The sequence below is a fragment of the Drosophila albomicans genome, chromosome 3, assembly GCF_009650485.2.
Source record: "Drosophila albomicans strain 15112-1751.03 chromosome 3, ASM965048v2, whole genome shotgun sequence".
Lineage (NCBI taxonomy): Eukaryota > Metazoa > Arthropoda > Insecta > Diptera > Drosophilidae > Drosophila > Drosophila albomicans.
Genome location: NC_047629.2, coordinates 18324357 through 18351532, shown reverse-complemented (window position 1 = coordinate 18351532; position 27176 = coordinate 18324357). Strand labels below are relative to the sequence as shown.

Here is a 27176-nt window from a genome sequence, read left to right as displayed (position 1 = left end):
TGTCGTATAAGAACTGGCAAACGGCCAGTTGAACGAAATTCAAAAAACTATTCAATCAGCCACCAGAGCGAACATGTTTGAGCTGAGTTCGAGGAAGCTGAGCTACCGCGGGGTTGGTTTGAAATGTTGTTGAGCGACGTTGAAGGGTTAGATTTAAAATGTGTAATTAAAATTAAAGATAATAATAATATATTCAAATAATTGCTGTCATCGATTTACTGATCTCTTTAAATACACTATCCTAACAGTTTAAAGTGCTTTAAAATAAAGTTAACATGAATAAATATTTATTTTTATAAATCTTCTGAAAATTTAATGAAGGTTTGCGTATTTTATTGAAGGAAATATATTTGCAAAATTAAAAATAGCTCAACATTTTATTTAATTCTATTATTGTAGATATAAATGTATCAATATTTTTAATATATAATTTAGGTATTCCTGATTGTAATAATAGTTCAAGGAAGATGTTGCGCTAAATCTTTTTTAGTGACATTTGTTTAGCAGAAGAATTTTGAGAGTTATGCTATTTTGAATATCGCAACTGGTTCCTTGCATTTATAAAATGCACATTTTAATTATACATCGAATTTTGAACACTTTTTAATAAAGCGCTTCTTTTTTAGAATGTATGTCTGTCTTAGTGGAAGCTGTCAAGAAATTATATTGTATTAATTTCTAAAAACAATGTATTTATTGATTTTATTACTAGTAAAATACAAGTCTTGATTATTAGTATTGTTATTGAGGTTCATATTACTACAAATACTTAAAATACTTCCCTTGACGCTTAATGTCAAGGCAACCCTCGCAACAATTTGGTTGGTTCGCTAGCGATTTGTTTGGATGCAACATGTTGCAAGTGATCGATGATCATTAGTAACTGTCTTACTACGGGTCCTTGCACAACGACGCTGCAAACTCTGGAGTGCCATGTCTGCAGACTGAGTCGTCAATCAGGTCATTAGGCCCCAATTATTGGGAATGATAATGACAGCGGCTTGGCTTGGGAAAAGCTTTCCTCAATTTAACAGCAATCAAATCAATTATCTCCCAAATGCGGGTAAAAGTCGTGTTAACGGCTTTGCCAGCGGGTTAATGTCAAGAATTATTCGTTACTCGTTCGTTAGTTAGACTCGGTCCCCCGTAAATTTATCAACTGTCCAACAGGTGATTTGTCAGCACACTTCAAACACACATACACACACACATTGCATGGCATCTCAATCAAATGTGCACACAGATATATATACATATGTGAATCATGTTCATCAATGTGTTGTTACAAGTGTTTTTCGTGTCACATTTTGTTTTGGTTGTATTTTGTTTTTTTTTTTTTACAAATTTACAACTTGTTTAAATTTGCAATTGCATCAACATCAGCTTCAGCATCAACTGCGATTTCTGCAGTTTGTCGCTTACTATTTTACAAATTGGTTTTTGTTTTACTTTTTTTTCGTCAGCATTTGTTTAAAGTGATTTATTGTCGGTTATTTACTGCCCGCTGGCCTGGCCGGTTGTGAAATTTGTTTCAACTTGGCTAACTTGATGCTTCTGCCCCGCCATTTACGGTAGCCAGTCGCAAAACAGCTTGACACTTGCCAAACTGCGCGGGGGGGAGAGCGAGAGGCAATTAATGGTCATGGCGAGTCGAGGATCTCTCAGATGTGTCTCCTTTAGGCCAAACTCTAATGCATTTCTTGGATACTTACGTGTTTGGCTTAATTGATATGCCATTTATGCAAATTTTGTGCAGCAGCCAAAGTGTTGATTGCCATGTTCAAGACTGTTCAATTTAGCCTGGCCTAAACGCTCTAGCGTTGTGCTGCTTAATCTTGATCTTAACAAAAAAATAAAATGTTTTGGAAAATTTATGACATTTTAAGCAACATTCGAATCGATGACAGGCGACGTTTGGCGGCTTATTAAATGCAATTACCTTAATATACTCATAGACAATTGAGCTCGACAGCGTTGACAGGCTGACTGACTGCGGCTATAATAACTCAGCCAAATCACATCAGCAACAGGTGTTTGTCATGCAATTTGAAAGCTCTATTGTGTGTGTTTTGGCTCAGTTTTCGTTTCGTATCGTTTCATTTCGTTTGATATGTGTTTCGTGACTCATCAGCGAGATGAGGGGATTAACTTTAAGATGAGACACCAAACAATAGCTATTAACTGCCAACAGTCGACTAACTGCTGCTTTATGGCCAATTTGTAAACTCTCAATCAATCGAATGGCCAATTGTTGTCTGCACAGTTAACAGTTCATTATCGAGACACCTGAAACTATCTAAGCTTCAATCAAATCTTTGATCCTAACCCCCCCGATCATGTGACCCAGATACCACAATGTTTGCAGCATTGTGTTGTTTTTTTTATTATGTGCTATGGCTATTAATTTAAAGAAATATAATTATTTTATGGCAAATAACTACGGGCAAAGACGTCTTTATGACAACCAATCGATTGTTCATTAACAGCAGAGAAACTCTTAACAACTTTGTTGCTACTTGGCTAATATTAGCGATCGTTTGCATACTGTGAGCACTTTAAACTAGCGTAACTGTGACATTCTAATTTCCATATACAATAATTGCATTGAGACGGTTTGTGCTTCGCTAAATAGTAGAAGACAAACTCATGTTTGCCTATATACTATTAATATGCAAGTGAGAAAACAAATATGAAGAAAACGCATATCCCAAAGTATCGACTAGGAGATACTTTTTAACCTTATCGTTAGAATTCTTAAATTTATATTTTCATAAACAATGAATAATATTTGTTAAGATTTACCTATTTTGCTTAATATTCCTCACTATGAATTTCCTTGAACTTTTTATCATTATCTTATTTTAAATTTAAAAAGTAATTTTTTCTATGTCGACCTAAAACAATAAAAAATATAATAAATAACGAACCTTTTTAATTCTATAATTTGATAATAGTCCATTTAATTATTGTTGTCTGTGCATTTGACAAATATTATCCAATTAAATTGCACAAACATAAAAAACTCAATGTTACTTTTATAATCAAGTAAAAAAGTCTGTCTAATATTATATTTTAAAAGTCCCTCTATCAATCTCAATATTAATTATTACTGTTGCAACTTGTTATTAATAACATTCATCACAGAAGTTAAAAGGTAATTTTGTACTATTCGTACTATACTATTAAACCCAGCGCAATTTAAGCTGATTGTTGAATTACATTTATCACAAAGTAATAAATTACAACATTTTTGAAATTATTTAAATCCTACTTTAGTGAATTTTTATAGTTTCCCAACAGTTATAATCAAATTCAATTCAATTGATTATTGAATTACAATTAGCAAAAACTATTCAATTACATTCGTAACTTAATAGCATTTTAGTATATTCATTTAGTATTGCATATTTTGGCCTATATAAAGTAAACTAATAAATTTAGAAAATTCAGCATGTGGAACCATTTAATTAATATAATAATAGGAAGGCAAGTCAATGCTATAAAACATGCCCCAGACACATAAAAATCAGAAGCGTGAAACAATAATAATATCCAAATTTCCAGCTAATAAAAAATTTGTGGAAAATCAAAAGAACAAACAAACAACAAATAAATAAATGGATAGAATAACATCTCATTCTCTCGCGAGTACAAATGTGGTTTACTTTTGTTTATTTATTTGGTGTACTCCGAGAGTATTGTTTGCTGGTTGCGGGAATGGGATCTGGAACGGGAAAGAGCAACGCTTGGTTTCACATTTCCCTTTGTCGCTTCAATTGCGCAACGGGCCAAATGTCAAGCAAGAGCCACCAGAGCGATCGACACAATGCGATACAATCCATCACATTGCATCACAGCGCATTTGATATGCTGCTGTTTGGAAAATTGGGCTAAAACTCTGATTGCCAGCATTGCCAACAACAAACAGGTGTAAATTGAGCTGGAAAAGCAGATACGACAGACTGACAAACAGGAAGGCTTTAGGCGTCAGTCCGACAGCATCCAATTACACTAGCCAAAGGTTGAGCATTTTCATTAACGCGCCGTTGCCAATGCATTGGCATTTTGCATTGTGCTCATAATTGTGAAACAACGGACGGCAGGGATGCATCCATCGAATTTGTAGATCTAAACTCGACCAAGAACCACGCTCGAGTGTTAATTGAGCCCTAAGTGGAAACAGAAAATTGTGCGCAGCTGTTGTTGCAGGTAGAGCGAGCAGCCTTCTTCTTTCTTATCACCACATGTTGCGTGCTCGTCGCATACTTTCACCTCTATAGGAGTATAAGGGGTAACAAATAGCCGAGGGCCAAGAAAGAGAAAGAGGTCTAAGTGAAAGGCTTAATCGATAATGGCTGGCGCCAGTTTGGACATAATGATTACTAATTGGTTCTTCGTTTGGGTCAGCTATTAATTGTAGGTGTGACAGAACGCAAGATATTGGTGTAATCCAAGAATGCGGAACTGATTGATCTGTGCTCGAGAATTGAGAGACTGGAGACGAGGCATTCAGTTCAACTAAAGTGTTGAATTAAACTTTATTGAATGTAATTACAATTTTACATAAACTGGAAAGTCGTTTTACAATATAGCGTTCATATAATACGTAATACGTTTATTTAACAACGTTAATTCATCTTGTTGTTGCTGTTCTTTTCTTTATATTTTGTATAATTAAATTTAGATATATATAAGATCATACATATACATATATAGTTATATGTACGCTTGTATATGCTTATACTTGATGTTGAATATTTCCATTTTTTATATATGTACGTGTAAGGTAAGGGTATTTTGTATATATAATATAATATTTAAAAAGGTTACGCTAGGTTAGTATATGTGACATAAAAGTTGAGTTAACAGTTTCATCTCCTAAGTCTGGTGCGAAATTCATATCGAATTGAACAACATAATTAATATTTGGTGTTTCATTTTTTTACATTTGACATTCGTAAGAGTTCTGGAGCGGAGGAGTTATACAACATTGTTTTCATTTCATTTAGGAATAGCACTTTGAAAGGTTCTCCAATCGTCCAACAGATATGTGACTATCAAATATAGTATTTACGTTTTACTTTAGCTATGTTCATCATAAATTGTAAGTATAAAATTTATCGAATATCAACAATTGGTGTTGTGTTTTTATAGTGTTTATAGTCATGCCTTAAAAACAGTTGAAAAAGAAGTACTAAGAAACTAGCAAGGGCTTTTTTCATAATTCATCATTAAAGTTCAAATATTATTTTTCTTTTGGATCATCTCGTACTTACAAATCTTACTAAATTACGATAGTTATAATTTCATAATAGTATATAGTTGTTTTTTTTTTTTGCATTTTTTATTTTAATTGTTTATTAGATTTTAGTTTTTAGTTTTAGTGCCAATTGGCTTAAGGTACTTTAAGTTTTTCTTTGCCTTTTGGCCATTTTTCATCTTCTATGTTTAGACTATATAGAGTTTAAGCACACTCAGGTATGGTGACTGCCTGCCTGCCAAAGACTGTGTGTCAGTGTAAGAGTGTGTGTGTGTAATATTAAATATATATATAGATTTATGTGTGTGTGTGCAAATATTGCAAATCTTTTCTGATTTTTTTTGTACACTCTTGACTAACGAGTAACAAAAGAGCGTCACTTTGCATTGCCCTAAAATTGATTGCAATTCTTATAAGTCATTAAGTAGAGAAATCGTTTTAGTCTTCATTTCAGATTAGTTTCGTTTTATACAATAAGTACATAATATTTTTGTCGATTACAATAGAAAAAAGAAGAAGAGGGGAAAGTAAAAATGCAATTAAAGTCAAGTGAGAGAGAGAGAGTAGTTTAAATGAATTTAGACATAGTTAATAGTAGTTAAATAGTTAACAATCGAATAGATCTAAAATTTTGGCTTACATTCCAGCCATCAACAAATGTGCCACAGTTTTGCACAAGCGTAATAAGTAGTTGAAAATGAATGCGACTGATTCCAACTTTCCCGAAATCGAAATACCTTTTACATAGAAGAGTGAAATTGTTTTAATTTTATTCATATATGTATATATTTTTCGTTTTTCTGTTTGTAATTGTTGCTTATCATCGAGAACTATTCGTTTTGTCTGATGTTTGAGGCGTGCGTGGAGGTATGTCTATATAAATTGTATGTACTTTAATGTCTGAGGTTCCGAGTTTGCAAAGTCCAGAACCAGTTAGAATATTTGCCAGTAATTGTTTTTTATGACTACTTAAAATGTGGCTCTCACTATTTTTTTGTATATAATTATGTATATATTTCTGTTTTTCTTTGTTTTGTTTACATTTTACTTTTTAGTTGTTACGTTGTTATGTTATGAAAGCTAACAATGTGGACGGACAAAAATAATTTACAAAAATTCTTGTATTGTTACATTTAGTTGAAAAATGTTCCGTGTTCCGACTGGCGCTGCATATTAACTAGTATTATTATTATTACATTTAGCGGGCCAGTTAAAAGTTTGAACAATTGTTAAATACATTTAGTTCGATATATCGCTATATTACGCTTTCTGCTGCAAGCATTTTGGGATTTCTTTCGTATCATTTTCATTTTCATTTCATTTCATTTCCATTCATTTATCTATATTTATTTGCTAGACTACAAAGTCACATTAAGTTCAAGACTTGGATTTAAGTACTTGTGTTAAACGAATTAGCGTAGAATTTTTTTTTAGTACTTAGATGGTTTTCATATTGTATATATTATATATAAAAAAGAAAGTTAACTAGGATTGTTTTTAACATGATATACATATGTTTTTGTTTCGCTGGCTCAGATTTTAGAAATCAACAACAACATTTGGACATTAGAGCTGAGCTTTAGGTTTTTCGCGTAGTTAAATAGTCAATAGTTAATCGTACTACCATATAACTGTACTATCTATATATATGGTGTATTATATAAAATCGAAATCGAAAAAATTAATGCTTTAGATACCATTATAGATACAGGCTGACGGGCTGTTTTAGAAACAAGCTTAGTTCGCAGAGCTGAGTTGATAATACCATTAAATAGACTAGCATAGAATTATAGTATTTAGATAGAAGTTTCAATTATAGCTAATTATATACAAATGTAACTATATATTATAAGTATGTGGTAGGGAGGCTATAATATATTGGTATAATATGTATATAGAGTTTCACAATAGTATTTTTATCGTATATTTCACTACACTTGGAGTTAAAAAGTTGTGTTTTTGTTTTCGAAGGCTTCGTTAATAAGTTCTTTTGAGTTGACAAATGGAAAAGTAGTTGCTAGTTCATAAACTGCTTGGAGCGCTTTCTTCATCGCGAAGATATAGTATATAAAATCTATAACCTAATCATATGCTATGATTACAAAGTGTTTTGCCGCAATTGCAATTATAATTCAATTAATTTCAAATTTCAGTTTTTTTGTTTTTGTTTTTTTTTGGTTTTGGTTTTCGTTTTCAAAAGAATCGAATCAGTTTCGTAAGTATTATGTATGTATAGTAGTAGTAGATGCATATATATAATATATATGTTAAAATTCGTTATGCAAATGAATAAAAGTGCAGATCTTGCTACTATATCTGTATAATATAATAATAATAATATATGTTGTTGTTGTATATATCGAAGTAAGTATATACTGTACTATATTGTATGTATGTATATATTACGGAGTAAGAAACAAAGTTCCACTACAAGAGGTGCTGGTGTGTGTCTTAATAAACAATTGTTATGAAAGTAGAAAGTTTCACTCAGTTGTTAAAGCTATTAATAAATTCTTATTGAACATAGTTTTATCTCGTTCTTATGGTTAAAGTTAAAGTTCACTCAGTTGCAAATTGCGCTCATTGATTGGGTTGCATCTGATCCAGCAGACTGTTGTTGCTGCTAATAAAATTAAATTTCAATTCAGTATATTTCATGGATTATTTTTTATTGTGTTTACCCAATTTCACTATGACAAACTGACATTTCCTGCTGCCCTTGATACTGCAAGTTTTGAAGGTATTCCGCCCTGCGTTGGTGCACCAGCTTCTCTTTTTCGGCTCGCTCTCTCTGTAGTCTGTTGTTATAGAAAGATTGCATTGATTAGTAAAGGTAATTTCATAATTGGTTCAATTGAAATGTAAATTAATAAAACTAAAGTAAAATAAACTGCTTGCTGAAACACAACCGTCATCTTACCAAGCTCGTCAAGTTGCTATCCCAAATGCTAGCATAGAAAATCAATTCATATTTATAATTTCTTTTCGCTCACTACTAAGTTTCTTACATTATGTTAGCTAACTTAATCATGGTTTACTCTACTTACTTGATACGTGATTGTCTCATGAACTGTTGTATTTTACGTGCAGCCTGATTTTGCGTAGACTGCGAATAGGTGCGCCTGAAATAAAAAAAAGACATGAATAGAATTTCTAATTAGTTGCCAATGAATGTAGACTTACTTCAAGGGACCAGACGGACTCGTCTCCTTGGGCGTGCTGGGCTGTGAGCTCTGTTGATCCTGCTTGTAGTGATCGTAGAAGCTGGACAAACACTGCGAGTTGCTGCTAACGCTTCCAAGATCGCTGCTAGTACCCAAGCCACTTGGCGTATGCTGCGATTTCTTGAAGCGCTTGTTGCGACGATACGAGCGATAGCCATGCTGGATAACCAGAGCAGCATTCGTCATCTGTCGGTAGTAGGCATACTGCTTGTATCGACGATAATAGTTCTGTATAACAATGGCAGCTGTGCGCTCCTTATTCTGCCGGCCCTTGTACGAACGATACGCTTTCTGTATGCACTTGGCCGCCTCGTAGAGTTCTCGTTGCTCGGTATCGGTGAGCGTTAGCTTGGAGAAGTCCGCCTCGAATGGATACTGCGAAATGCTGGAGGCATGCAGAAACTCGGTTAGCTGCTTGGTCGAGGGTGGCGGACTTGGTGAGCTGACAGACGGATCTGTGCCCAGTATCGAGTAACTGGCCGGCGATTGCAATGGTCCCGAGCTCGCTGGACTAAGGCTGGAGCAAGGTGTGCTAACGTCGTGATAGCGATAGCTGTGATCATGAAAATCAAAGCTGAAATCACTGTCAAAATGCGTATTCGGCAGTGAATCAAGCAGCGGATCCATGAAGCTGTCAGTCAATGCTGATGATTCCGAGGTGAGAGGCTCAGTCATAGGACTGCCCAAGACCATCATCTCATCCGCCTCGTTCTAAATAGAAAATTAATATTTAGTACCTTTCGTTGATAATCGATAATCGACATTGACTCACCTTAATACGCTCTGGCATAGCGGCAATAATGTGCTCCGCTAGCGTCAACACTTTGGCCGAATCCGAATCCCCTGTAAAAAGTGAAAAATTGCAAGTGAAAACAGCTAATCGAAAAATGAAGTTAACAATTACAGCAACGAGTCTACAGAATGCTGGTCTGTGGTTAGTAAGAACAGTTAATATACATCGAGACAAGCACATTGGTTTAATCAGCTAACAAGGGCAGCTCAAAAAGTTCATCAACATTGCAAATATACTTTTTCAAGCTGCCCTCGCTGAGTGTTTTGTTTTGGTTTTTGCCTGTTTAGAGTACCCGAAACACACACACACATATACTTATTAAATAGTATTTACATTAAAGTAGAGTACATTTTGGAATATATTTACAGCGTTATGCGACGTGTTAGTTAGTTAATTGATGTAGTTAGGCTGAGTTAATTGTTAATGTTAATCGATAAGCTGTGAGGACACCGATAAAAACACTTAGGTTAGCATATGAATATGAATATCTATACTATATATATATATATTTGCATATTCATATACTCATTCACACTCAAACACACACACGCACATACAGCGCAATAGAAATCAACATGAAAACAGAAAGATTTACATAGATATTAGTTTAGATTAAACGTCGGCTTTGTATGTACAGGTCTACATAATATAGAGGTGACTGTGTGTGTGTGTGTGTGGTAGTGTGTGTAAATTTAATACATTTATGCAATAACAACAACGACAACAGCGAGCAACGAACAACAACATTGACAGACAGCCAGAACGTATTACTTTATGTTAGAGCTATACACAATATGCATTAGATTTTGTTATGCGCACTCGAGTTACAATATTATACACAGATATTTATACGATATACGAGGTTACGATATAGAGCACAGTAGAGAGCCACAGGAGGACTGTGATTTTTGATTGGATTTTGTGTGTCACTGACCTACATCGTTGAGCTCATTGTTAATGGTAACATCGGTGACGCTCGTCGAATTGTCATCGCAATCGATGATGTCTTTGTCGTGTATGGGACTCGACTCGCCCGTGGATACCTCGCCTGGTTGTGGTGAATTTAGCGAGAGCTGTTTAAGCACTTATCGGCAACAAATGGCAATCGTACGGTTTGCTTAACCGCTTTAAATACTTACATAAGGCAAAATCCATTTTGCGCAGCGGCGACAAAAGTCCAGAGCAATTGGTACCCGCTGACAGCGATTCCAGCGGAGAATCCACTCCCAAAGCGTAGTTATCGTGGCAATCGAAGTTACTAGAAAGGGATTAAGATAAGTCTAATTGAAGCGCTGCAATCTCAGTTCAACACTAACCCATGCAGTCTAGGCAGAGGTTTGCCAGACTTGCTGCGCATGTCCATATTAATACCGCTGTCAATGGAGGATCGTTTTGCATAGCGACTGCTGTTGTTCGGCGGACTTTGATTGCTGCAGGAAAACAACAAATAAAACAGAGGCTTAAAGCAAACAACTTCTCTGCTTACCTGTGCATGGCAATGGGCCTCAGGAAGACGCCATCGTGGCGACGCTGCAGCTCCAGCTCGTAAGCACTGTAGCCTGATTCCTCGCTAGGTGACTCAATGGGCAAGTTCATGGACAGATTGGCCAGACCACCGCGTGGATGTGGCTTACGGCAACGCTCCTTCTCCAGGCGACACAGTTGCGACAACAGCTGCTTGTGTCCCTTGAGGTTGGCCAGATCCAGTGGCGTTTGCTGTGCCTGCGTCTTGATCTTCAGCGCATTGTGATTCCATTTGTACAGCAGAAGCGTGCACTCCAAGTGGCCACGCACACACGCCCAAGCGAGCGGTGTAAAACCATGCACATCCTGACTGAGTGCATCCAACTCGGTTTCGAGTATGATATGTGGATTCTCGGCACGCCAATTGAGCATGGCTGCCACCAGCTTGGCATAACCCAGAGCGGCGGCCAAATGCAGCAGCGTCATGCCACGCAGGCCGACGCTCCAGCTGGCCGCGGTGCTCGGCGTGTTCCAGGCGTGCTTCATCAGACGATGACAATAAGCCACCAGCTTCTCCTCAAAGTTGGGCTCCAGATAAAGAGCTGTCTGATCAGTCTGCGGCGAAAAAGGAAAAAATATATTCCTCAATCATAGAAGGCACTTTTTAACACTTACTGCCAGCTCATTCTCTACTTTCAGTTGCAACTTCTCGTCGATGGTCGAGAGGCGATTCAGCAGCGTAAACTTGTACAGACAATCGTTAGAGCTGCTGGCATCAAACGGTGCATCGGCCAGCAACGACAGCTTGTACTCGAACATTGCCGAATTGGAGACTAGAAAACCGCCGCAGGCCACTTGAAGAGTGACTAGACCTGCCTCATGGGCAGGACAATAGCAGCGCAGCACTCCTTCTTGCACCAGCACCGTTGGCACCGGTTGAGCATCAAAGAGCACTGTGTAGCAGCCACCATCACTGGTCCAGGGACCTGCAACTAGCACCTTGACGCCGCCCTCAGTGTACGACCACTCGGGACTAAAGTCACAAATGTTGAGCAGCTTTCGTTGTGCTTGCGAATGCGTTGAGTCGAGATAGTGTGATGTCGTGGCATGCAAGTTGTGACCATGACTGTGCTCCTGTTCGAGTGCCGTGTTATTCAGCGCCTGCTTGTCATCCAGATCGAGTTCTGGGAACTCTACGAGCATGTCGAAGGCATCCAAGTTGGCAAAGACATCGGCGGTGTCTTCATCCTCGCCCTGTGGCGACTCTACGCTGATTGTCTGCTGTTGCTTAGCTGCATCAATTATTTCGCCGTTGAGTTCATTGCTAACTGCTGATGTTGCTACTGCAGCTGCTGCTGTTGTTGTTGATGTTGCAGTTGCTGTAGCTGTTGTTGCTGTGGCATTGCTGTACGGCATGTTGGCAATGAGAGTGCGCTGTATGTCCTCATGCGAGAGATCCAGCGTTTCATTGAAGAAGCTCATCGTTTCCGTGTGTGCTTCCTCCTCGTTGTTATTGCTCTGATTATTCTGATTGTTGTTGTTGTTGGTGTTGCTGTTGCTGTTGGCGCCATAGCTGCTGTCATCGCTGGCACTAATTTGGCTACTATTATCACTGGAAGCACTGTAGTTTGCACAACCATTATGGATGGGGGCCGTTGTGGCCTGATTGTTGACGCTGTTGTCGTTGCTGTTGTTGTAGCTCCTTGCCGCTTGCTCACCCAACTCCAGCTGTCAAGTAGATCAGAATTTAATCAACATAAATACAATAAATGCAGTCGACTTGTGGCTTAACCACACACAAACATACATCCATTAAACACTCATCACTCACCTCTGCCAAGGCATTGGCGCTCATTAAATTATCACAATTTGCTGCTGTTGCTGCTACTGCTCCTGCTCCTGTTGTTGTGGATGTTGTTGTTGCTGCTGTTGTCGTTGCAATTTGTTGCTGCTGATTGCCATCGATAATCGACTGTAAGGAACTCGAGGTGGATGTTGTTGCCGACGTGGAAGGGGTGTTGCCAGCGGAAGACGTTGTTTCTCTCAACAGATTGCTGTTGCTATTGCTATTGCTGCTGTTGTTGTTATTGTTATTGCTGATACTGCTGCTGCTGCTACCCACGCTGCTGCTGTGATGCTCTGGTGACATGCACATTGCCTCAACTGGGGGTTGATTGTTGTTGCTGAGGGTGGCTGCTGCTGCTGTAGTTGTTGTTGTCTGTTGCAATTTATAATAATGCTGGTTGTTGTTATTGTTGCTGCTACTACTGCTATTGCTGGTAGCACTCGCATGCTGCTGCTGCTGATTGTATATAAAGTTATTGCTGCTGTTGTTGTTGTGTCCATTATTATTTACGACATTTAAATCGTTGTTTGTTTGAGATGCCGCTGCTGCTGCTGTTGTATTTGTTGTTGTTGCTGCTGCTGTTAATTGCTTACTGCTGCTGCTGTTGCAATTGTTATTGTTGTTGAGGCTGATTTTATTATTGTTATTTGCATTTGTGGTCAGGTGCTGGCTTTGGTTTTCAATTAGTTCCGTATCCATGACATTTGAGGTGGTTGCTGCGGCTGCTGTTGTTGTTGTTATTGTTGCTGCTGCTGTTGCGACCGCCTCTCGTGTTGTTGCTGTGATTGTTGTATTGGCAATTTGCAGGCGATGATTTAAATGTGCTGAATTATTGTTGTTGCTATTGCTATTCTGATTATGACTTTGATTGCTCTGATTATGACTGGCCACAAAGCGTTGTAAGTTCAAGTGTTGTTGTTGCTGCTGCTGCTGTTGATATTGCTGATGTTGCTGCTGCTGTTGCTGTTGTTGTTGTTGTTGTTGCTGCTGCTGCTGCTGTATTATCAGATTGCTTCTTGTGGCCAACATCTGATTAGCACCACGATATTGCTGCTGATAGTTACTGCCGTCTCCCTGTTGTTGCTGCTGCTGCTGTTGCGGAATGATTTGGAATTTGATCGCCGACTCCTGCGGCAACTGCTGCGTGGCATTGTGGAACTGCGCGTGGGAATTCTCCATATGCAAGGCCGCCTCTCGCTGCCGATGCCGCTCCGACCAGCGCGAATAAAGCTGCAAGAAAACAAAACTTAAGATTGCAGCACCAAGGAAGATTGCATTCCCAATAGAGCCAAGCAAAGGGCTCGACTGAGTGAAATTAACTACCAAAACAATTCTTAATGTACATTGTTAGAAACCACATAGCTAAATTGTACTTCATATTGATGCTGTTTATATTATATTATTATATAGATATAATAGTAAGTTCCTTACAAAACTATATATCATACATCGCCTGTCTTGATTGTCCCATTTATGTTCAAGCGAACGGACATCCAAAAAAATTAGTCTGTTGTTGGTTGCTTACTCACCTTGCTGGCCACAACCACATTAGGCGTGCCATTGACAGCACTGTAACCATCGCTGGGTCGCTTCTCGGACACCGACTTGACGATGCCCGTGCGACGCATGACAGGATGCGTGCAGGTCTTGCCATCGGCACAGGCTGCATCGCCACAACCGCAATCCAGTTGCTTGACTAGAGCTGCCTGTCGCGACAGACGCTGTTTCTCCATCAACTGGCATACAATAGACTCCACAGTCTCAGCCGTCTATATAGAATAAATGTGATGTAGCAGCTGCTGTAATAGATAAGTATAAGCTACCTACCGATATTTCTATATCGTTGCCCGAGTCAGAGTCCTCATCCGAATTCACTGTGGACACTGAGCAAGGTTCATGTTAAACGGAAAATCTTAGATTTAGAAGCAAGTTAAACTTACACATAGGCTTCAGCTGGCTGACCAGCTCCTCTTTGGTCCACTCCTTTTTGTCGCCCCAGAGCGTTATGCTTGGCGCAATCACGGCCATTTTATTATCATCCGGATACGGCACATTCAGATAATGCACCAAAACAATGTCTGGATTCTGGAATGTAGAACAATGTTAGTTGGGAAACTCCGAAATCACCTAGCCTTCCTCACCTGTAATAGCCAGTAACATCTGCGATGAAATGTGGGCAATATGGCAGAGTGTACATAACAACCATAGATGCACTGTGGAGAACGAAAAAATACACAAACAAGCGCATAAAAAACATATAGATAAAGTTCTATCGATGGATACGCGTTTTCATTTAATTGGAAGACATAAAAAATCCAAACAACAATGCTTAAATTAAATTACTAGACACCCACGCCAGGGGGCGCCACCAGAGGAAGCAAAGGAAAATCAGGAAAAAAAGCAAATCTTGACTTCTCGCATGGCAAGTGCCAAGAATCAAACCCTTTTTCTTTTGTTGCCACTGTAGTTTGAGTTATGCAACATCTTTGCTTGTTGTTCCACGATGTTTTCTTTTTTTTTTTTCTTGCTGCGCATTTCTTTTGCCGGTTTCGCTGATAAATTTGTTGGCCGCCGTCTTTGGACGATATGCCGCTGACTTTTTCATGTTGCTGTTGTTTTAGTGTTAGTGTTTTTTTTTTCATTCTTTTTTTTGCACTGACATTTCAACGTTGAAGTGTTTCAACGTTTATAAATATTAGTTATCGTGTAAGCAGACAGTCGGACAGAGAGACACGACACATAGAGAGACCGTCAGGAAGCCCCATGCTGTGTATGCCAAGTGCATAAATCTCGACCAGCTACTTGTCTTTGGTGCAAAGTGAAAAAAATAGATACGATTACTCGAAAAAGAAATGCAAGCAGCGTATTAAAATAAAAATTAAAAACATATGCGAGAGAGTTGCAGTTGTGAGTGGCGCGACTGTGAAACACCCTGTGATCAGGTATGTAAGCAAGCAGTTGTCCACGCATTGGACAGAAAGCAGTGCATCGATACTCATTACTTGCACTGCTTGCATGCAACCGAAGCCCTTCTTAGAAAGATTTAATTAGCCGTTCATTCCTTTACAACATTTTCAACTGTTGTTACAAGAGTGAAAGCAGAACAACGTTTTCTCTGCATGTTACATAGTTTGCTTCAACTTAAAATACCCCTTTTTAACTTTTTATGTCAGTCTATCACACAGAAATTGCCCCAAGAGAAAAACAGAAAAAATTGGCGTGAAATTGCCAACTGTTTTTATGCTTCCATAATGGCAGCAGAGAACCATGGATAAAGGGGATATGACTGACGGAAAGACAGACTTCAGACATTATAAATACGCTTAACCCTTGGCAGAGCTTATTTCATTAGCAGACAAACAAACACCCTGAAGGGGGCAAGAAGTACAGACAAGAGCCAAGAGCAAGTATAGAAACAAAAAAAATCGAAAAAGAAAACTTAGTTTCCGTAGATATCCGGCGGAAAATCATAACTCACAATGGAAAGTACAGAAGTGAAGGGGAAATAAATGTGTGAGCCAACACTGAACAACCCTCAAGAAGAAAGCAAAAAGCAGCTAAGCTTAAGCTTTGACTTCCGCATTTGTCCAGTTTCCTTTTTGGCCAATATACGCGGACGCCTTTTGACCAACTCAAGTAGCCAGCTAATTGACTAATTGCCCAGCAGGAGGCAAATTTCTTACCTCAGTGCCTTGTACTTTCAGTTTCATGTGATCCTCGCGTGTCGTCTTGCCATCCTTACGCTTCTTCCAGCAGTAGCCATCGCGTCTGTAGCGCACCTTTTTTCTGGAGTAGAGCAGCAGGGAGCCGCTCTTCGGTCTAATCACGAGATGCGAAAAAGAAGAGATGAAAGTTGATGTTTATTGCGTTGTATGTAAATTGGGGGCAACAACGTGCCAGACCTCCTGAAGTGACTCACCTTGTTTTGACTTCTTTTGATTGCCATTCGCTATGCTTATCAAAGCTGATAAGAATCGCTGCGATTTCCTGAAATATTTCACAAAACAAATATTTATATAATCAAGCATTTGCATTTACTTTAACAGCGAGTATATTCAATATTTTGTTAAGAGTAATTCTATACTTGTAAGTAAAGGAAGTTTAGATAAACCTTAGGTAAACTTGCTGATATACAATTTTAACTAGTAATTATTCATTAAACACACAATTTTTATCAAAAACAAATGTTAATGTAATATATATAATGATATTTCCTAATTCAGTTAAAGAGCATACAATATTCACAATTAAAAATAAAGAGATCTTTTTTTTATGTCGCTGTGATTCAACTGTTTAATCTGCAAGCGTCCTTCACTTTGTCTAATCAGTAAGTCACGTGTGTTTACCAATTTTAAAGCGACGACAACAATTTCAATAGAACCAACGGCAAGCCAAGCGTTAACCAACTTAACTAACGTGCTAACAATTTCCGACTTGCGACCATTTTGCTGGCCAAGGCACTCGCGGCATTTCCTGCACAGTGTCCGGCAAAATTTTATCTTTTGTTTTCCTCTCGTTTGTTTTTCTTTTTGCGCATAAAACAAAGGACAAGGTATTTTAGAAATTTTCATTTGACCGCAGCAGCGACAGGAAGCCGGACAACAGCGGACAAGAGCAGCAGTTGTGTTGACCACAATTTACAGGTGTCGCTAGCAAGTTGACACCTGACCTCAGGGGTCGAGGGAGCATTTTGTGTGCATACTTGAAATGCGTTTGCATGATAAACACAGTGACTAGCGAGCGAGATAGACTGAGGAGCGAGGAGTTTTGAAGCGACATTCAAATGCAAATCACACAACAGGCAGTCTTCAAACTCCTAAGAGATGGGGAAGATGTGAGACGAGAGCATCTCTGCTGGATGCCCATTTGGCATTTTCATTGCATGTTTTGCCGATAAAGTTATCAATTTGTTTTGCCAGCCTTGACGTTGCATGAATAATGTAAGTAGCCACACACACACACACGCAAACACACATTCTCATACACTCCTTAACTCAAGCAGCAGCCCATTCATCTGTGCCGTCAACAACTGAAGAGCGAGTGGCGCACAGCTGGCGACGCCCCTAGCCACGACTCGATAGACTCAACTCAACTCAACTCTAGTCGACTCGTCCCGACCCATTGGCGATGTGCAGCAGCAACAATTTCATATGTCAGAAAATCGCAACATTTGCGAGTGTCATAAAAATTGTATGCACACACGACTCTTGGGCAGATGGACTTGGGTGGCTTAGACCAGCAACTGGAACTGAGTTCTACACAGCGAGAAAAACAAGATGCTGACTTTCAATACAAAATTTAGAAGCTGATTCCAAAAGTTTTGCTAAACTTGTGTAACACATACTTATAACACTAGATAATTAAAATAAATAATACTTCTTAATGCAAATAATTTTAGTAAATTAACCAATAACAATATATTGAATATTGTCAAACAAAAAACAAAAACAATATAAATTGAATTCAAGTTAAGATTCAAGAAATTTGATTCAAACTGATTGATATAAAATATTTATGTACGTTAAACTAGCACACGATAAGTTAAATTTAAATAAATACATATATATAATAATAATAAAACATTCGAAATAAAACTAAAATGTGTTTTCTTTCAATTAAATATTTTTATCTCAAACCTAATCTTTCAATGTTCCCAAATCAATTTTTTTTAGTTTTTGAACGTTCCCAAATCAATTTTTATTTTTATTTTATTTCTCGTACCCAGTAGTTTATATTTTTAATATCACTATTCTTATAAGTGGAATACGCGCAACATACCAATAATTTCTCTCTGTTTAAACTGAAGATGGCTTTGGAAATCACAGGCGCGTGTTTGTCAAGTGGCAAACGTTTGCATTTTGGCCAAATTGCCTTTGACTTTCGGTTGGCATTGCTTTTGCTTATTTATGCATGCCCCAAAAGCATTTTTGTGCCCAGCATCATCAGCAGCAGCAACGCTTTTCTTTATTTTATGATGAATTCTAGGCACATACCACGAGAAGAAGCTGCGCGAACGACGCATTAAAAATTTATGCGCACCTCAGCGCATTTCGCATTTCTCAGAGTTCTCAATCATTTTGAACACACATGCGTAAGACACATCGCACCCGGAAATAACGCTAGGAATACATCATCAGATATCTGTATGCTAACTGAGAGTTATGTGCGCTTTGCCACAAAACAATTAGAGTGTAGTCAGCGTGTCACAAACAGCGCAATTTAAAACTTGAACAAAGCCCGCAATGGGCTGCGTCTCATTATCAATTTAACTTTTTGATTTTTCAGTTGCATCGTTTTTAACCGCACTTTTGGAGGAGGTTCTAGAGGGGAGTACTACCATATAGTACTACTACCATATATGTATGAGCTCTGCTGCTGGGCAAGCTCGCATCATTTTGCAGTTGCTTTATGCATTTGGGGCCAAACCTCGGCATACTGCTTAAATGCCAAATTAAAACTGTGTGGTTAAAGCCACAGTCAAGCGGCCATTTAATGGCCAGCGTCCAGTACAGCTCCTCCTCTACCCCTTCTTCAACTGCTTCCCCACATCATTGCTCTGCCCTGAAGCCATCGTCCTGTAAGCAGACTAAAATAAGCGTGCGTAATTTTATTTATGCCCCGAACACGGTTACATTTTGTAATTTTTGCCATGCTGATGCAGTGTCCGTCCGACATCCCCATCCCACTCCCTAGATCTCTCTACCTCTCTTTCTCTCCTCACCCGCCTGCCTTCGTGTGTTGTGCCTCCGCTGTTTTACTTATAAAACTTTATATTAATAAACTGTGGCACGGTGCTTCATATTGTGATTATACTCCTGTATATGCGATGTAAGTACTACTTTACGTGGGGAGCAGCGAGCAAAACGAGAAAAGCAGAAAGTAGCCAGGGTGAAAGTAAGCAAACTAAATATATACTCTATATCACGATCTAGAAATCTGTAGTTATATTTAATATTCCCAAAATTATTTAATTTAAACTAAACACTACAATCAATCAGTGTCTCAGGAAATAAATTCTAAACAAAATAACTATCATCAATTGTGAACCCTTGAAGTGTTAGTTAAGAGAAAATAAAATCAATAAATATAAATAATATCATTCTTTAACAACAATAAACATATTTTTTATTGTATCTCATGCCATCTGTATAACATGATCTGTAATACGAATATGATTAAAAATTTACTTCAATTCAAATTACAATATTCAGTTCAAATGCATTAAAATAAAAAACTTTTAAATTTTATCACAATTGAAGTTTAAGTCACTGAAAAAAGATAAATATCTAAATGTAAGACCAAAGAACAAATTCTTACAACTAAGAACATAAGTCTAAAGAATGCCAAAAATTCTCGATTTAGGTTACAAAATTCTGTGATCCAACTAAATTCTTTAAAAATTTATCCAAATTCTCATATTTATTTTAAATACGAAACAATTACACTCTAATAAGTGTTTTCAATTTTATCTCAATTTAAATTCTAATACTTTTAGAATTTATTTCTACATAAATTTCTCAATTTAGAATTCTTCATTCAAATTCTAACATTCACTTTGAATATGATAAAATTTGCATCTGATAAATGCTTTAAATTTCACCTCAAGTCAAATTCTATTATTCATTTAAAATGTGATCAAATTAGACTTTTACCACTGCCTTAAAATGTTTTGTATTTACCAGCAGAGCATTTGAACTTCGCTCTTAGCAATATTATAATTTATTGTGCATTTTTTTTTTTTTACTCTTCGCTTGCTTTTAATTTAGTCAACTTGTCGTGTGAGTGTGTAAAATGTCGCTTACTGAATGCAAGTTCCCCAACAGCTCTCCCTCTCTGCTTCTCTAGGAGTTGCCCAGCCTCCGTTGGAAAACTTTACAACTGTCCAAATGAATATTTGCGGTTTCGTTTAATTCACAAGTAAAACAGCAACAGCAACAACAAAAGCAACAAGCCAACACAGTCGAGTTGGCCAAAAGGCATTCGCTGTTGTATTTTTGTTGTAACTTTTTTAAGCGCAAAGTTTTATTGTAAATACAAAACTGAACTTTGGTGGGTCGCGTACGTGCGCTGTGCTGGCCATGTCCTTTAAACAGGACACCCAAAAGGAAAAGGGGTGAGAGACAACAATTTGTATTTGTATTATAGTTTGTGACGCATAAAAAACTTCCTAGTCGCGACCACTCCTAATAAACCAGGCAGACAGCCAGCCAGAAAGCCAACCGGCTATCGAGCCATCTTATTAATCTGCTAAAGAAAAAACTGGGAACGAAAGGCAAGACAACTCCTTGAAGCTGTCAAAGTGTCCAGCCTACGACTGGCAGGCTCATCCGCCTGTCAAGTGCAGCTCCGCCTGCCTCGAGACCGTAAATCGCTGTCGCTCTTCAACTGTGTTCACAACTGTCTTTCTTTCTTCCCCCCATTTTAAGTCACATTTCTTTTGAGCTTTCATTTTCGACATTTTTATGTGCAATCAAATGCAAATAGAGAAAGATAAACAACAACGACAACAAGTATAAACAAGTAGTAAATATATAAACAGAATGTTTGTATGCAAACTGACCTCATTTGTATTCCAACGATGGCGCTGCGATGGAAAACTGTCGGCTCTTGGCAGGCTCTCCAAATTGTCGGGCAGTTTGATAGGTTCGCCATCTAAAAGTAAGGAGAGGGAAAAAAAGGAAAACGCAGCAAATGCAACGAAAGTGTAAGTAAAAATATTGTTGTTCAAATCGAAATAGTGGATCCTAAGACCCTGTTGCATAATGTAATTGCACCATCAATTTTGCATATACTATCCCCCCCTTCCCCATTCCGCTACTGACCAACTCCTCCCTTCTAAGTTATGTTGGCTGTTGGCTGGCCAACAGGTGCAGCTGTCGTGGCACACGTAAATGCGACAAAAATGTAAATCAGCTAAAAATGATTTATAGAATTTAAATGTCAACTTAATAACGAGATCCCAAGACGGCGACGACGACGACGACGGGTCGAGAGTTCTTGTCATATCATTTATCACCGTGCAACTTTTGGCTGCTCCAACAAAATGCATTCTAGCCAAATGCGTGTTGCCCTCCCAAACCCGAAAAAAGAATCAAACGAAACGCAGTCAGCTTAAAACTTTGCTAGTCATTGAATAATTACACGGCGCACTTAATGACGCTTGCAACTGAATTGACAAAACCGAATCGAACTTGGCTTTAACTTTGGCTTATTAAAATGCCACGCAACTACCACAGTGGCAGCATAAACAGCAACGAGTTAAGGCTGGCAGCTAGAAGACACCCATTAAATTAAGAGTATTATAGCTAAAGGAGATTGTTGAGTTTTGAAGTTAATATCGATAACAAACTTTTCACATCTTGTAGTTAAAACAAAACATAATAAAATTGTACTCAAAATTTCTTAAACAATTTTAAAAGCAATTAGCACAGAAATTTTCCAATTTTTATTTAAGTTTAGTAAGTTTTTCAATGCTTAAAATGTTCAATGTTTGAATATTCCAAAGACATTATCCTATTTAATTTTATATTTTTTATCATTGTATTCAAATATCTTTAAAAAATGTTAAATGCCATTTTCCTAATTTTCCTATTTTAATATAAATTATGTAAGTTATTCAAAGCTTAAAATGAGCAAATCTTTAAATATTCCTAAGATTCCAAATCAATAAAAAAAACTTTTCGAGCCAGAAAGAATTATATACTTATGAAACTCTACTCAAATATTCTTATGAATTTTAAATGCAATAATCACATAAATATTTCTATTTTCATTTATTTATGCTCAATAACTTTTCAGCTATTTGTGTGCATATTAAGTGAACTTTCTTAAGACTTTGTGCACCTCAATATATTTCATTTTTCAACACCATTATGCCGCTTTGCAGCCTCGTTTCCAGGGTATGCGAACAACAAACAAGAGCTTTTGTGTGTGCTTATACAAATGACTATCGAAATAAACTAGCGGCCAAAGTGTAATTTAGCAAAAATGTGTAATAAAGTCGCACACATCGCAAGGCGACACATTCAATCGGAAAGCAGAAAGAGAGTAAGTACTACTCAGCGAACTAAACGAATATATCAAAAGAGCGATACGCTTGTAGCTAGTAACTGCTAACTGCTAACTGGTAACTGGTAAATAGAATGCACTCTTAAGGGTCATAAAAAAAAGTATTGTACAATTTATATAAAGTGCTCAAACTGTTTGAATCCCCCAGCAAACGCCGCGTAACCAAAAGTGTTGCCAAATTGCAAATGGCACAAGAGGGCCAAAAGGGTGTACAGCACGTGTAGCAGAAGAGGAACAGGGGCAGGGGCAGAGACAGGGGTATGATGGCCAGTTGAAGTTGGGGTAACAGACAGAGTGCGTGGGGCCCGCATATTGAGGTGGCCGCCACTGATGTCGCTCGTGCTCTATAGTTGATGATGTAGTTGCCCAGGGCAAATGTGTTGTCGTCGTTGTCCTAGACGTTGCTTGTTGTCGTTTTGTCGTTCGCGTTCTTTATGGCCTTTTTATATAGCACACACAAACACACACACACTGAGAAAGACTCGCGACTGTAGAGTGAGGCATATAGTTTTGTAATTGATGGCGATATTTTTAGTTTGATAGCACACTCAAGTTTTATTGCTCAACTAATTTGTCATGTGAGTATCGCCTTGAGTTTCAGCTTACAGCTTACAGCTTTCAACTGCGACTTTAAAAACTCCGCCAGCGATAATTGTCGACGCGAAATGCCGAAACAATCACAGAGAGCGACCCTTTGCAAGCGGAGTAAATTTTATTATGCAGCTCGCTGCCATTGTGTTGTGGCAAAAGAAAAAAAAAATTAACGAAAAAAGAATGTCAAAAACTGTGAAGCGACAGCGGCAGCAGAAAGAAAGAAAAACTCTGTTTGATTAATACAAATAAAAAGTTTTTTTAACTGCGCTTTGCATATTTCATGGCAGACGCTCAAAACTGACGTCGACGTCGACGTCATATAATAGACTGACGTGGGACTGGGCGTGGCAAGCCGGAATCACTGCCAAAAAACCAAGTAAAAGAAACAAAACCAAAAGAGAGTCCAACTCAGGTGCCATCAGCCAGCCATGAGGTTGGTCCCAGGCGCGCCATGTCGACGACGACGTCGACATCAACGTGCCCCGAACGTAACGCGGTTCGAGCCTCTATGTGGCAAGGATTTTGGTATTGTTATAGCGTTTACGTTGCTCTGAAACATCTCACTCATAATTTTCAGTCTTTTGCTTAATTGTGACAAATGCGCTTTGGCACAAAAATTTGCACAAGACTCGCATAATTTGGCGCTTTAAGAGCTTGGACTGTGACCCTCGAGGGGCACAAATGGTGGCCAGGTGGTGGTCAGGTGCTTATCCTGCCTGCACATTGCACATTGACATCGCAAATAGCACAAAAGAGTTGAACATAAATAATAAATTTTCGTTTTACGATTTCGTGTAACGCGACGCGCAGGTTGAGCTGCCAATTTGTGGCTGCCAAATTGTGGCTAATAAATATCTGACACTGCCTATAAAAAACGCATGAGCAGCAGCAGGCAAAAGGGGGGTGAAGGTGGGAGCGAGGCCATGGCATCACAATCTAGTATACAAAGACAAAAATTGTTTGCACGACGCGACGCCGCCGCCGCCGTCGCCAAAGTCAGCGAGTGTGAAATTACTTTTGTTTAGGGAATGTCACAGGAACTCGAATTCACTCTTGTCCTTGCACAATTAAAAGCCATTAAAACTGAAACTGTCTGCGAAAACAGGCCGACGAAACACTAACCACACATTGCACTACAAAAGTGAAAGAAAAACTGCAGTTGCTGCCACCGCTCTTCGAATGGGAAACAGCTAATAAACACACCAAAGCAAAAAAAATCACCTCAACAAACTTAAGTATCTCTATGTTTCGCCTTGAAGAAGTTTAGTTCATGACGTTGCTAAGCACACTTGGCAAGATAAAAAGCATGACGTCCTAAAATGGAAAAACGATGCGAAAACAAAGTATAATAAATAAACAAAAGTTCAGCGATAAAGCACAGACGTCATTGTCGAATGAGCACTAAAGTATTTTAGCGGCGATAATAAATGCGAATTACACATCGAGGGAAGCAAACATAAGTATGTGAAAAATTTGTGTAGCATTTCTTAAGTAAATAAAGTAATAATAAAGATATTTCAAGAAATCGTTATTGCCAGCATAATAAGTAATAATAAAGAGATTTTAAGAGATCAGCATTATATGCGTAGTAAAAGTTAGGCCTGGTGTTTGTAAAAATAAAATATGTTGGAGATAAAATATATTTGAAATTCTATTATTATCGATAAATGTTTTTAAAATATAACGAGATACACAACTCTTTTTATAAAAAGTTGACTGTTGACTATATACAAAAAAAGAAATCAACTCTTCTCTGCATATAAGTAGCAAGAATCTCGCATAGTTCACATCGCGCTTAGTTTATCTCAAAAATCTGAAAGTAAACTTTTCCATAAATTTACCACAAACTACTTATGACAGATGTATGGGACATGATTTATACACAAACAAACATACACATTAAAACGTGTATATATAGATCTGTGGAGACGCCGCGTTGCGGCTGATAAAAATCATGTAGCCTTTAGTTTGTCAGTCGAGTCGAGTCGACTTTGTATTCATAGTATTTTGGCTGTTGCAATAGCTATCTCACTCTCTATATCTCTGTCTCTCTTTTCAGTCTGTTTGACTGACTGCAAGCTTGTGGTTTGCATTACAAGAAACCATTTCTCACTCGGCGAGTTTTGCATATTTTGTGTGGCAGAAAACAGCAATTAAAAGACACATAACAACAAATAAGCGTGTCAGCAACTAAGCCAAACAATAATTAGTAATAACAGCAACAGCAACAACAACAACAACAACTACGACAACCAGGACTATGCAATTTTTGTAAAAATATTGTGCAGCACCATTTGGCCTGACGGTAAGGAATAGCCTGGGGAATGAGGCAAATGAAACAGCACAAGTCACACCAAAGGGCAGGCCAACGACGATTAACATAAAAATGCAACAAACACAGCAACAACAACAACAGTAAAGTTTGTTGCGACTTGAACTCCGTCTCCCAAGTCATAAAAGTGCTATTAATGAATTTCTAACCGAAATGGCATAGAACAAAGGCCGGAGCCAAAACAAAAGCTGCTCAAATGTAATAAATTATTCACATTTATGACGACGAACGGAGCAGCAGCAGCAGCATTGTCATCGCGTCGTATGAGCAACGTGCAACGTTCAAGTCAAAGACGGAATCAAGTCGCTCCTTCTCACTCTCATTCTCTCTCTCTCTCTCACTCGCTTTCTCTCTCTCACTTTTCCTAGGCCCGGTCTAGTCTATGGGTCCAATGCAATTACGTGCTCATTTCATTTGTTTTTCGCTTTTGCTAGCGGCCAAAGTTGTAAATCTGTGCAAAAATTTCACATTTGCTAAATGATTTTCATATGCACAACGGCAGAAGGAAGACTCAAAAAAAAATAAGTAAAAACTTCAGTCAAGTATGCTCCACTGTGATATACCCGCTACCCTTAGTCAATAAAAGCAACACTGTGCTGTATTATTCTCAAAATATATCTTAGCAATACTTCAAAAAAATATCTAAATATACCTAATTATTATACCAAATAATATATAAATAATCCGTACATCTTCATTTGTATATCTATATAACGTAATAGTTAAAAATATACCGCAGAATACAAAAGATACCAAACCCGACTGCGGCAGCCATCTTTTCCCATACAAAATTTCTTTGAAAATACACCTAATAATTATTGCAAATAATACAAATATATACCGAAAACTTGGCTTGGTATATAGATATACTATTTCATTAAAAATATACCGTAGAATCCAAGAGGTATCAGATTGACAACCTGCAAACTAAGAACCGACTACAGCAGCCATTCTTTGTCTACCAAAATTATTTCTTGAATGACTTCTACAATTTTTTTCTGAACCCAACCAAATTTTGCAGGAATGATATATGCTGTAGTTATACCCTTTATTCAAAAGGTATAAATATATATACCCCAAGCTACTAAGCCCTTGGCTGTATATTAAGTAAATATTTGGCTTTTTTCTGCCTAACTCCACTCCATGAAACATATGCCTAATAATTTATCTACCTTTGGCATACAAAAAAAATAATAGATTGTAATGCACTTTGCAAACTTTTGACTTTGCTGTCTTACGATTCGGTTCATAATAGAAGCAACGGGGAGAGTGCGGTATCAGCCTGCAAATTATATTAATATGCAGCCGCTGAATTTCGGCACAACAAACATGCGATTTTTTTTACGAGCACATACGTTTCCTTTTTTTTTGGGCACCTTTGCATGAGAAGTTTGTATAAGCAAATGCCACCGCAGGTTGTTCTTCCGCCTCTTTGTATATTTTAAATACATTTTTTCATAGTTTTTTTTTCGCACACATACGTATACGTAATATTTATGTAAATACATATATAAATATATATTTTTTCAGTGGTTTAGCAGCGAAAGCTGTAATTTATTTTAATGCTAGTATTTATCAAGTCCTCATAAATACGT

The 27176-nt window shown here is 37.8% G+C and overlaps 1 protein-coding gene across 8 annotated transcripts in view; it reads right to left on the bottom strand.

The window, feature by feature from the left end:
• Window positions 1–5297: 5297 nt before the first annotated feature.
• Window positions 5298–27176, bottom strand: part of LOC117568181 (uncharacterized) — a 62757-nt gene continuing 40878 nt past the window's right edge. For 2 of the 8 annotated variants that reach the window (XM_034248624.2, XM_034248617.2), the window contains exons 4-21: window positions 21148–21239; window positions 16507–16574; window positions 16271–16406; window positions 14729–14800; window positions 14528–14672; window positions 14415–14470; window positions 14117–14356; window positions 12573–13817; window positions 11417–12469; window positions 10764–11356; window positions 10594–10707; window positions 10417–10535; window positions 10212–10325; window positions 9257–9327; window positions 8444–9195; window positions 8308–8382; window positions 7942–8058; window positions 5298–7883 (exon numbers count right to left, since the gene is read on the bottom strand). In XM_034248624.2, the coding sequence (XP_034104515.2) occupies window positions 7841–7883; window positions 7942–8058; window positions 8308–8382; window positions 8444–9195; window positions 9257–9327; window positions 10212–10325; window positions 10417–10535; window positions 10594–10707; window positions 10764–11356; window positions 11417–12469; window positions 12573–13817; window positions 14117–14356; window positions 14415–14470; window positions 14528–14672; window positions 14729–14800; window positions 16271–16406; window positions 16507–16574; window positions 21148–21239 (5105 nt within the window). In that variant the 3' untranslated portion in view covers window positions 5298–7840. Of the gene's footprint in view, window positions 7884–7941; window positions 8059–8180; window positions 8209–8307; window positions 8383–8443; window positions 9196–9256; window positions 9328–10211; window positions 10326–10416; window positions 10536–10593; window positions 10708–10763; window positions 11357–11416; window positions 12470–12572; window positions 13818–14116; window positions 14357–14414; window positions 14471–14527; window positions 14673–14728; window positions 14801–16270; window positions 16407–16506; window positions 16575–21147; window positions 21240–27176 lie in introns of all 8 variants that reach the window. The other 6 variants (XM_034248620.2, XM_034248621.2, XM_034248618.2 and 3 more) reach the window with 6 other exon arrangements.